General features: G+C 41.5%; 1 protein-coding gene across 2 annotated transcripts in view; it reads left to right on the top strand.

Annotated features, from left to right (window-relative positions):
• The window catches only part of HOMER1 (homer scaffold protein 1), a 104,946-nt gene that overhangs the window by 82,302 nt on the left and 9,717 nt on the right, over positions 1 to 12,927 (top strand). For both annotated transcript variants that reach the window (XM_089494728.1, XM_089494722.1), the window contains one exon: positions 9,202 to 9,312. In XM_089494728.1, coding sequence (XP_089350854.1) covers positions 9,202 to 9,312 — 111 coding nt within the window. The remainder of the gene's footprint in view (positions 1 to 9,201; positions 9,313 to 12,927) is intronic.

Raw genomic sequence — 12,927 nt, 5'->3', positions numbered from 1 at the left:
TGCCACTAGCAGTTGAAGTGAGGCGGCCACCATAGGCAGGACATGCTGAAGGACATACATAGGGTAGAGCTGTATGTGCCACACAGTGCTACAGAGGAGCCAGGGCTCACAGAGTCTCAGCCCCAGGAGTTTTTGATTTACAATAAACTCCATCTATCAGCCCCCTTGACTTGTTCCCTTGTTCTTCCTGGGCTTCAGTGCAGTCGCCAAAGTAACCAGAGAAGAAATGGATTTTCCTAGCAAAAGCATACACTTATGAGCGGTTGTAATCCAGAGCATTTGAGGATGGCTTGATTTTAGAATTGGCAAGACCCATTCATTTTACAAAATACCTTCTCCTAACAGAGATAGAAAGTGATAAATATGGTTTTAGATCAACACAACTACTTGCAATTTGGATCCTCTGTGGAGTGTTCCGTTCTGGTGAGAGCCTGCACTTCAGAATGTACTACTAAATCAGTGGTGCCACACATCTTGCTTTGCATTCTCTAAGATGCCCTACTACTCACAGGTGCAGTAAGAGACACTGTTCTGTTATTACTCTTGAAATAAGATTCAACTGCCAGACTGATCAGTTTTTGTACATAAAATCAGGCAAGGAGAGGAGGCACCATCTTATTTCCCCCCAGATAAGAACATAAAAGCCTTCAATCCATTCACACAGTGGCTAACCAGTTTATTTTATTTCTATATTTATTTTATCCCCACCTTTCTCCCAGCACAGGATTTAAGGCAGATGTTACCTATGGGAAACTTGTCAACAGGAGCATAACCACACCTTCTATCTTGCACTCATCAGCAATTGTTAAACAAAAACATATTGCTTTTAATGCTAATTTAGCCATATGGACTAGTAACCATTGGTGATCCTAACCCCCCTAACCTCTAATTCCTTTTTAGAACTGCTACATCTGTGGCAGTGGCTCCCCTACAGTGTGTGAAGAAGTATTTCTTCCTTGTCCAGGATTTTCTAGCATTAGGATTTCAGATTCATTCTGTTCATTTTCTGTGCTCTGTGCGTTAATACTTACAGACATCACAGCACATGGATGTTTCATCTTCCTAGTTCCACCTTCAAATTACAGAGCTGCACTTCCACTGCCTTGCTCCTGCCTTTGCCCTTTTTGTTGTTGTTTTCTTAGAAACTTCTTATCTCAAATCTGAGTTCTAAGCTTTTCCCCATTCTCTCTCCCCAGGAATCTGTTTGAAGCCCTCTTTATCAGGTTTGCAAAGCTCCTGACCCCCCCCCCCCCCCAAATACTGCTTGTAGTCCACAAGAGGTACTCCCCATCATCCACAAGGAGATCTACAGTCCATACAATCCTTATATGTAGCTAGCTGACCATTTTCAGTACCTTCCTTCCCCAACTTGGACCTTTAATCAGGGGAGAGAGATGAAACATTGCTTGAGCACCCAGTTCCTTCACTTTCCTACCTGATCTTACAGGAGGTGGTGATTTCATTGCAGACACAAAAGGGGGGGAGGGGGTACTGGCAAAAGTTATTGGGACCACAAGGATGGCAGTGATTTTCTTCCCCTCAGGCAGCAGCAGAGCTTGGCTGACCTCTTTTGACTGGTTATTTGAATAGCTGCATAGTCAGTCCCTGCCTAGTAGAAGAAGCACAGTTACTTAAACAGACAAAGAAATAGCTGCTACTCACAGGATTTAAAAAACTAAGTATGCAATGGAGAAGTTGCTTGCATGAAGTCCTGACATCTTATGTCTGAAATATTAACTAGCTAACTGGCATTTGCAGAAGCCCAGCCATTTCTCTATTGCATAGAGGGTGTGTGTGTGTGTGTGTGTGTGTGTGTGTGTGTGTGCGTGGACATTGGGGCTTTGTAGGTGGATGTCAGGAGCTGCGTCTTCCAGCTCCCTGCCATTGGTTAAATGGGTTATTTCACCTGCTTAGCATTTGTTGGTATATTATATTAGTGAGCCAGCATGATGTAGTGGTTTGAGTATTGGAGACCAGAGTTCAAATTTGAGCTCAGCCATGAAATCCATTGGGTGACCTTGGCATGGCACATTCTCTCAGCCTCAGGGGATGGCAATAGCAAACCCTCTCTGAAGGAACTTTCCAAGAAACCCCCATGATAGGTTCACCTTCGGGTCGCCATAAGTAAAAAGCTACTTGAAGGCACATAACATCAATATATTATTTTAGATAGGGATGCTGCAAAGTGATGGATAATGTCTCTCTGGCTTTGCTTTGTGAACAAAGATTCAGGAAGGACTCATCCCGCACTTTGTACAAGCGCGTTGGTGACTAAAAAGGCCAGTCCAGGACAAACAGGTCCTGTTGCAGAAAGCACAGTGGAAAGTCTCCTTGGGTGATGTTTCTGGGTTGCGGTTCTTTCTGCATTGTCGTTTCTCTTCAAGACTTGTTCGGCGTGAGATTTCGAAAAAAGCTGCAGCATCGTGGATAGTGCGTCTCCATGCCTCCTGATGCGAGGCCAGGGCAGACCATTTTTGGTGATCAATTTGGCCAAGCCTGAGATGTTGTTTCAGGGAGTCCTTGTATCTCTTATTTGGAGCGCCCCTCTTACGCTGACCCGTGGCGAGTTCACCGTAGAGTATTATTTTTGGGAGGTGATGGTCCTCCATCCTGGAAATGCGTCCTGCCCAGCGCAGCTGCGTCCTCAATAGCATGGCCTCAATGCTGGTTAATTGCTAGAACTGTTGTCCACATTCCTTGGTGATTATTGAACAGATGGAAAGAAAGTAGAGACTGGGGTAGGCAGATCCATGGTCATTCTCTTGGAAACATTTGTGGTGAGAAAAGGAGAGGGATGCCCCTGAGAAAAAGAAGAGCAAAGAATGTTTTGATGAATGAGGAAGTAGCCAACTTAAGAGTTGAAATTGTGTGTGCTTTAATTAAGCTTTGCTAACACTTGCTGACAATAAAGTGTAGTTTTTTTGAATAAAGGTTTCCTTTATTTTCACCTCTGAAATGTGTATTTCTGAACTAAGTGGTTCCTGTACATGACAATGGAAATGGAAAAAAGATTGGTGGTTTACCTCCATCCTCACTTCCCCCTCCCTTGCAACAGCACACATTTCTTTGACCAATTCTCTGGCAGACAGGAAATCTTGGTCTGGAACTGCAGCTGGTGGTAGAGTTGAAGGGGAAAACAACCCACACTCATTTATCATGAGAGATTTCCATTTCCACTATGTTTTTTGTTGTTCGCATTTCATACTATCACAAAAATCTGCTGAAGGTCAGAAAAACCATTGGTAGTGATGTGGAGTGTTACTTGTGCTTCTAAACTTAGGTTTTAATAAGCTAGTAGCAACTGGGTGTGTATCTTTAAAGTGCTATTTTAAAAGATGGCTATAAAAGCCTCACCATCTACTCAAGTACACTTGACATCTGAAGTGATTTTGTCCCTCAGCCCCAAATTCTACTTGACTGAAAAGAAGAGGAGATTTGTGTGTTTAAAAACAGGTACTAGAGTTAAAAGTATTTGTTGTATTTAGACCTGTCTCCATCAGAGACGTTGTGAGAGACTCTTTCTCTGTGTCTAACAAAAAAAGTAACAATAACAATTCCTTTTACTAACTAACCAAACTAGATGGGAAATGAAATCTGTGATTAGATATTCTGATGTTTCTGGTTTCCATTGTTACAGTGGAGTCCATTTTTATTGAATTATTGGCCCTTGGCTAGCTGGGCAATGCTCTAAAATTGCCAGGAGGAGCAGTTGGCCAAGAATAGAGGGTTGCAGGAAAAATGGGAAGAAGGTCCCTTTGTGCTAGTGGCCATTGTCTAGCACAGCATTGGATTTAGACAGCCGGTATCTGACCTGGGGATTATCTACACATTTTATTTTGCAATGTGGCTATTCGAATAATTTCATTTGAACAGTGTCTCTGAATATCTCTGCAAATTCTTTTGCCAGCATGTGTCAGCACTGCAAATAAAGATGGAGTCGATGATGTGGATGTATTCGAAACACATTCAAGACATGCAGAGTTTTATCCCAGGTCTATCCGCATTAGTTATTCACACAGGTGACAGTGTGAATCTTTCAGAAAAATGCAGGGGGGGGAATGAAATCGATTACCGTGGGATTTGTGAGGGGTTTTGACAGTCCCCCCCCCCACTTAATCGGATGCATTCAAAATTGATGTGAACAACACAGATTCAACCCACATTCTACCAGGATTATCTACACTGTCTGAATAACCCCATAATTTCTGTTATGTTGTTCCTATAGAAGATACATATTTGATCTACAGTGCTTAGATTGTTCTGGGTTTCTCATTTGCTATGTTAGATTTTAAAAAATACTAATAGAGACCCCAGTTTCATATGAGTTAGAAACCCCTTAGCCCTGCCTGCAGTTCTCTTTCCCTCCTTTCCCGCTAAGCACTGGCTCCATGCTCTTTCACCTCCAAACTCAAGTATTCTTACTCTCTCCTTACCTCCATTGGGAAACAGGTGATCATTCTGTTTTCACCCACCCTGTGCTGCTGTTCATCATTCCCTCTGCATTTTTGTTTTCTCTCTCCTACCTTTCATTCCTTTTTTCTCACTAGTGTTTCTCTCTCTCTCCATGCAGGGATGGTAGGGCCCCAGGCCCCATCCACTGTCAACTCTGGCCAAAATAGGTGGCCCCTGACCTGATGCCCATAGACCTCAGGGGCAAAAAGCTTGCCCATTCTTCCTGTCTAACCAAGGGGGTTGTCTGAAGTGTGAGAAAGGGGAAGCATGCTCTTTCTATTCTCCTGAAACAGACCTGCAAAGCGTGAGGGGGTTCTTAACCTCATGGAACACATCCCCACAGTCCCTAATCCCCTCCTGCTTCAGGCACTGACTGAGAGCCTATGCGGTGTAGTGGTTTGAGAGTTGGACTACAACGTTGGAGACCAGGGTTCAGTTCCCAGCTCGGCCACCCACACAAAACCCACTAGGTGACCTTAGGCAAATCACATGCCCTCAGCCTCAGGGAAGGCAATGGCAAACCTTCTCTGAACAAATCTTGCCAAGAAAACCCTGTGATGGGACCACTATAGGTCAGAAAGGAATTGAAGGCACGCAACAATATTATTCCCAGTATCAACTTCTCTTGGCCACAGACTTAATGGATAGACTCACACAAGGTCCTTTCATGCACGAACCACAAGAATGGGTTCCATACACAAAAAAGTATAACTGTGCTGCTGACCATATTGTGCCCCACCTCCTACAGTGCACCTGCTCTTCCAGACTTCTGTGTATTGTGTGAAGGGGAATAAGGCCTGTTACAGACTGCCAAAATAAAGCTGCTTTGGGTCTCTTTGGAGGTATGCTGTTTAAATGATGCATGCACCCTAAGAATCCGGAAGCTGCACCAAAGCTGCACTCCAGTGCTTAGGACTGGAGTGTGGCTTTGGCGCGACCTCCAGACTCTTTAGGACCCATGCATCATTTAAATAGCATACCTCCAAAGAGACCCAAAGCAGCTTTATTTTGGCAGTCTGTAACAGGCCTAAGGCTATATTTGTGAAGGCTTTTCCACATAGGACCTTGCATTGCATGGTAATCCAGGAACAGTTCAGCCAGCATCTCCTTCAGACCTTTGCTTTGTGTAAGGAAACTAAGGGTGTAGGTGCAAGGAGGTAGATTACTGGATTATCATTATCTTTTACTTGTAAGAAACCTTTTTACATAGAGAGCCACATAGAGGCCTACAGTCTGTTTTAATTCCAGTTTCTATAGACTTTTTCTCCTCTGTTTAGATGTAGTTGCCATCAGCATTCTGTAATCTGACAGAGTCTTGGTGGGAGTTTTAATTTTTAACATCCATTTTGATTAGATTTTCCAGATTTTTGTTTACATAAATTGCATACCTGAGGAATCTACAAATATGTAGCACTCCTGGCTTTGATATTTGATTTTCAACAATTTCTTTTGATTGTTAGAAGGAATGTTGATAGTTAAATGGAATCTCCAGTGTGAAAGGCAGTATGCCACTGAATACCAGGTCTTGTTGCCTTTGTGCTCTGCTAGTTGGCTTTCTGGAGGCCTATAGTTGCTTGATTAGATGGACCTTGGTTCATCTCATGCGCATATGTTGTGTCTTGCCACAAAAGGGCAGAGAAAAAATTATCATTGGACATAGTTCAAATGAAATCAAGCATGCTGTTGAGATAATATCATTTGTTTGCTTATGTCTCATTTGATAGTCCTAACTAGAGAAAGTTTAGCACATCTTAGTTGCATTGATTTGTGAAAACATGTGCACGGTCTTCAAGATTTCAGGCAGTGAAGCTAAAATCACAAAGATGTAATTAAATTGATTTTTCTTCACTCTACAGATAGGAAAACACAGTCATATTAATTGCCATCTTCAGGGAAAACTGTGGACACTGTATGTTAATGAATTACTAAAGCATAGGGTTATTTTGCTAGGATGATTTTAGCACACTGGATGTTTATCAATCTGTTAAATGTGGTCAAGTCTAGAATTTTAGAATAATAGAATCATAGAATTGGAAGAGACCTCAAAGGCCATCATGTCCAACTTCCTGGCATGCAGGAAGATACAGTCAAAGCATCCCCAACAGATGGCCATCCAGCCTCTGTTTAAAAACCTCCGAAGAAGGAGACTCCAACATACTCCACTGTCAACCAGCTCTTGCTGTCAGGATGCTTTTCCTAATGTTTTGGGGGAATCTCTTTTCCTGTAGTTTGAATCCATTGATCCAGGTCCTATTCCCTGGAGCTTCGGAAAACAAACTTGCTCTATCTTCAGTATGACATCCTTTCGAATATTTAAACAGGGCCACCCTATCACCTCTTAACCTCCTCTTCTTCAGGCTAAACATAATCAGCTCCCTAAGTTTCTCTTTGTAACAGAGAAGCACTCCCAGCTGTCCAATCAGAAGGCAGCTGAGGGCCAGCCAATCGCCTGTGGGCTGGAACGTTTGAAAATTCCGAACGGTCAGTTGGGGAGTCAGTTGGGACTCAGGCAGGAGAAGGTTCAGTTGGGGGTTGGAATGTTGAGGAGTTAGGACCTGGAATCCAGAGAAGAAGGGTTTTCAGGGGTTAGAGAAAGATGGTTAGGGGTAGAGTCTGAATGGAAAAGGGCTCCCTACCATTATGCTGCCAGGGCTCTAGAAAAGAGAGTGCCTGGAGTAGAATATCCTGCGGGATAGTGTTAGTTAGGAGAACTGCTAGGTCCAGAGAGGGACTGGATTAGATTGATGAGTCTAGGGAAGAGAGGCTCAGAATAGCCAAACTCTAACAGGGGGTTGTGGTTATATTAGATCATAAGAGATGTTGTTAGCCTAGGGGCGGAAATAGGAAAAGGAATTGTCACAAAGGGATGCGAAAGTCCCAATACAGTGAAAAGAAAACTGGGGAAAAGACTAGTCCCGAGAAGGGCTATAGTCTTGAAGTCTCTGAGGGTACAGTGTGTTAAACGAGGAAATTTGAGCTTTTAGACCAAGAGAAGGCCGAAAGATTAGGAAAAGGGTCGCATCTGATATAAGAGTTTCTGTAAACCTCTGCAACTAATTTATTAAGAGACAAGTTCACAACAGCTTATTATTGACAATCTTTTATTCTGTTCTGTTTCTAAAATAAACTTATTTTATTGATTTTCAATCAATCTGCTTGGCCTAAGTGATGAGTTTTAAACACGTTACCATCTACATATTTGAGGCTAGAGATTTGTGCTTTTGTTACATCATCATATAGAAGGAAGATTGTTACACTCTTCATAGGGCATGGTTTCCATACCTTTCACCATTTTAATCGCCCTCTTCTGGATATGCTCCAGCTTGTCCACATACAATTGAGGTGCCCAGAACTGGACACAGTATTCCAGGTGAGGTCTGACCAAAGCAGAACAGAGTGGTACTATTATTTCCCTCCGTCTAGCCACTATACTTCTATTGATGCAGCCTAGAATCCTATTGGCTTTTTTAGCCACTCATAAGGAGGAGTGCTGGGGATCCTGCTCTTCTCTGTGGGGAAACATGAAGCGTAGTTCTCTGTGGGGAAACATGAAGCGTAGTTCTCATGAGAAACCCAAAACAATTTGATAGTATAGTTGTTTCTTTTGACTGTTTGTAAGGAAAAATTGTTCCCTAAAACAGATTAGATCCTGATGCTTGGGGTTTTATTCAGTTTCTGATTTTCCAAATTTCACTTTGTTTAATCCTTTTCCTTTATCAGTAAGGATTTTTATGTGTGTTTATCTTAATACACAGATTTGTCACACTTATTTTTAAAAGCATTCCACTAAAATAATGCATTGTTTCTATGTTCCTCCCATACATAATAAATGTTCTCAGAAAATTTGGAGGACTCCTGTGAGTCTAGTCCTTATGGAGACTGTACCTAAACATTAGCTTGTGGTGTCATGAAGTTGTATTTGGAGTTTGATTTATTGCAAATCAAATGTAGTTTAATTTAATGATTTGAATATTAGAGAATAAAGTAAGGAACTGTTGGTGGAATGAACACCAGATTCAGGCAAGGTGTCTGTTTTAGCAACATTGAAAACAGAGAGGTAGTGGTCATTGAGGAAAGAAGTTGAATAAAATCATCGTATGTACCTTGAAGGAATTTAGATGGTCCCCACAGTTGGTGTCAAACCATCTGTGGGACAGGAGGAAGCTGTTAGTTACATTATGACAGGAGCGGGGATCAGGAAAAGCCTTCACTCTTGGTTATTGCAGTGATCACCATGGAAGTCTTCACATTTGGTGGGCTGAAGGATTGGAGCCCCACATTTGGCCACAGTGATGGGTTTGCTCATGACTGGTGGTACTAATGAGATTTCCCAAGTGGAATTTGGTGGGTTATGGGTTGGGGAAAAACCCACAGAGCTGCTGTTAAATGGGATCACTTCTTAATGATGATCTCTAAGATCTGCTGTGTTAAATGGCACAGTATCTGCAAAATTTTCATTTGGAGATAGTCTGCAAAAACAAGTAAGCGTTTTCTGTGACCGTTGGGAAGGAACATTGCAGTGGCTGTTTGGTGCTGTTTTAGATTCAGATCCTCTCAATTTTATAAAAGTTGGATTTAGCCACAATAAATAAAGAATGCTTCACATATCTTATCGAGATGCCATGCAAGGCTATTTAACATACTTACTTAAACATAATTTCACATATGCTCATTTTTTCAAACAAGCATTAGAGAAAACAAAAAAATTGTCATTTAAATGTATATTTACTGTCTATCTATTTTTTATAGGTGACTGAGCTGGAGTGTGTGAGTAGTCAAGCAAATGCTGTCCATACTCACAAAACAGAGTTAAACCAGACAATACAAGAATTAGAAGCAACGCTGAAGAAAAAAGAAGAGGTACTTGCTTTCTTTTGTACATTACCTTATGTAATAGCCTGCAGTATGTGTCATTTATACTTTTCATAGTGTTAAGTGTTAAAATGGTTATAGAAGTTGGAATGCATTCTTTTATTGAGTAATAAAGAAGAATCAATATTTCAGTCTGGGACTGATCATAATAAAAAATCATCAATCAGTTTCTTAATGCAAGCTGGACATTCATCAGAAATTTGTGGCAAATATCGAACCTGCAGTGTCCCCTCCTAAAGTCCAGCCTCGCTCCACCTAAACACTTAGGCTTTTGTCAGTGGGAGTTTTTAAAAGTCTAATGGCTGAATGAGGAGAATTCGGGGAGGTTGCAGCAAGGGAGGGAAGGCTTCCTTCTGTGCTGTGACACTCCCTGCCCCCCCCCCTTTTTTTTTTGACTGGACATGCTAACTGGGAGATTCTGAGATATGTGTTCCAAAAAAAGCAACTTTTCCAATTTAATCTCTTTTTTCTTTTGTTACTACTATGCACTAAAAGGTAAATGTAAAGCTATTCCCTGTTGACAAGGTTGTCAAGCCGTGTTTGACCATACTAAGCCAAAGAGCCAGTGTTGTCAGAGACTACTCTGTGATCATGTGGCTAGAGAATACTGTGCACTACTGCCAGGGAAAAAAAGTAGGAGAAAAATTTGTTAAGGAAAAAGCAACATGGGATATACAGTGAATGAAATAAAACACGTATGTGAGAGTCAGGGTGACTCAGCAGAAGCAATTAGAAGCCACACAGGTGTAAAAGGTAATGGAATTAACAAGTCCTAAATGCCAAGGACAGAAATGTAAAGTGGATAATTGAACACACCTGAGAATTGTTAAGTGGTCAAGGCTGAGATGATGAAATCATTAATTGTGGGTTAAACCAAGAGAACCAATGAGAGTGGATGTACATGCCCACTGGGTGGAAACAGACAACAGTGGGTGGTATTTTGCAATGACTATAATAATGGCTATGAATCCCAATGTATTTTGTGGGTAGTAGTGGATAGTAGTGAGGAGTTGTATTGGATAGTTTTGGAGCTTGTATATAGTAGAATAAAGTAGATCTTTTATACAAGACTACTGAGTTGTCTGGTGTCTTGAGTGAAGATACAAGAGCCAGCTGGATCTTGAAGAAGTGGGAAGACTTCTGTGGAAGCAAGAGTGAGAAGGCTTGGAGAGTTTGTCAGGGTCTTCAGCCTATTCTCTGTAACTCTGCTGCTTTAGAGCAAAGCTTTAACCACTGGCCAAAACTGGTCAGCGCCGGTGCGTAACAAGGTGGTGAGTTCAAGCCAGAGGTGAAGAGCTACAACTCCCATCATCCCTGACAAAATATTCAGGAGCAAAACTGGGAAAGGAGGACTCAGATGCTTCTTCTTGGCCATCAATGTATATGAAACCATCCCCAACTTTGGCATGGTGTGAAGATGACATCCCCCTTTCCCACCCCCCTTCACATTAGTCCCACCCTGAATAGTATCCAGGGCTCAGGTAAGAGCCAATTGGCCAAATATATGTTGGCTTAAAGCACTGAAAGCAGACCTCTTTGTTTCTGCAAACCTCTGGGTTCCCCAAATAAACTGACCCATCCCTGTTTCCAAGTTGACTACATTTTGGCTATGGTTTTGTTGACATGACCACTTGAGTTTGCTATCCGGAGTTATTATCGCTGTCTGACTGCATCTAGAATAGCCAGTAAGTTATAGTTCAGACTTGGAAAATACATTTGATCTATAAGAAGTAGCTTGGTAAGATAAAAGACAAACATGACCTCAGTGGGCAAATTAATGAATCAAATTAACTATACAGGTGCATCTACAGGCCATATGTTGGCCATATAGCAAATCCAATAATATCCAAACAATTATATCTTTATTGGGCCAAACAAAATGCACAATTACATGTTGCAAGCTTTCGAAGTCACACCGCTTCTTCATCAGGCAAACAAGTGCATGTGACAGAAAGCAACATTATGTATTTACTGAGAAGCAGATTTGGTTCTTGATGTTTCAGAATGACAAATGATTAATCATAAGATTTAATCTTATTTCAAAAGGCAGCAGATCAGTGTGATCTTCTTAAAAATATGAAAGCATACTGACAAACGGGCAGACCTTAACCTGTTTCCAACAGATTGCTTTTATATTCTGGTTTTAAGTATCTGGAATGTCTGCTGTATTTGAATTAGAGGCACTTTCTCTAGAGATTATGAATGACAGAATGACCCTTACAGTATGGGGCCATGCAGTGGTAGGAAATTCAAAAAGCCTCTGTGCTGCCTCTAGTGAAGCACACTCACTTCCCCAAAGAGTGAATAATAGGTAGGGATTACCATTTATATCATATCTGTAGTCTCAGAAGCATATTATTCTTTTTCTGTCAGTAATTGGCACCAGATGATTCAGAGGAAAGGTCAAGATACCTCACTGCAGTTCCAATATAACTTGCTTTTGTGGAAAATTCTTCCTAGTCACCTAACTGGTAGAATTTTATTACACTGAGAAGTGGTGCTTCCATGAACATCTACTTTAAATGTTGCAGTCCTTGCCATTTTATCTCCAGAGCTTTAAATCCTTTAAAAATGTCTCCTACTTCTGTCATTCATTTTAAACTTTGTATCCCAGAAGTACAGTCTAGAAATGAGTCTACCAGACATTATGCAAAGCACAGTAATATCAGCATTATATTTGCCTATGTGATTTCACTATTGCTTTAGACAGGAGTGGCTCTCCAGATGTTGTTGGACTATGTGGCTAGTTGTGATGTATAATGAGAGCTGCAATTCAACAGCATCTGGAAGGCTGCATGTTTCTCATCTCTCTACATTAGACCTTAATCTTCTGTCTCATTCATTCTTATATTTGCATACTAACATAGGCTTCCTTGGGCCAGAACTTGGGGAGAGGGGGATGATCACAGTTCCCAGAATGCACTAGCCAGATACAGGCTAGGTGATTTTGGGTGGTATGCATCCCCCCCCCTCAAGAAAAGAGCATTTCCACACTCTGCATGTTGCCCTGGTTTAAATTTCCCCAGTCCCAGCTAATCTAAAAATCATGTCCTTATCCTCAAAAGCTTTTTTTTTTTTTTTGGCAAGGTGTCTCCATCATTAGCAGAATGTGCTGAAAAACTGGCTGTTTTGACAGCTGGCTCCTGATGAATCAGCTCCTGTCACTGCTACATAATCACCAACAGCCCTATGGTCCTAGAGTAGAAGTGGTGCTCCCTTCTCGAAAATGAGTGTTTGTGTGTTTTCAAGTCCATAATGCTGCCCAAGTGGCTCTTAGGGTGACATTTTAAGAGAGATGGCAGCAGTCTGGCCCTCAGTCACCTCCTTCTTGCGCTGCACACGTACTTGCTGCAGCATTGGCAATGCTAAGCCATATTTTCTGTGCGCTGGCATGGGATTATGTTGTTACATATTGATGTGCAAAGAATATTTCTTCAAGGTAATGATCAAATATGGCATACTAGACTATAAAAGACCTAAAGCCACAATGACATTCTTTCCCTGCGTTTATTCAGCAGCACAGACATTTATGTAAATTCATTACCCAAGTTGAACTGTGCAGCATGTACTGCTCATTGTTGGCAGGTAAATCATGGAATGGAG

The sequence above is a fragment of the Sceloporus occidentalis genome, unplaced genomic scaffold (assembly GCF_023333645.1).
Source record: "Sceloporus occidentalis isolate IW3139 unplaced genomic scaffold, rSceOcc1.0.p SCAF_1, whole genome shotgun sequence".
In the NCBI taxonomy this organism is placed as follows: domain Eukaryota; kingdom Metazoa; phylum Chordata; class Lepidosauria; order Squamata; family Phrynosomatidae; genus Sceloporus; species Sceloporus occidentalis.
The sequence above is the reverse complement of the archived record's forward strand: the minus strand, read 5'-3'. Positions and strand labels throughout refer to the sequence as shown.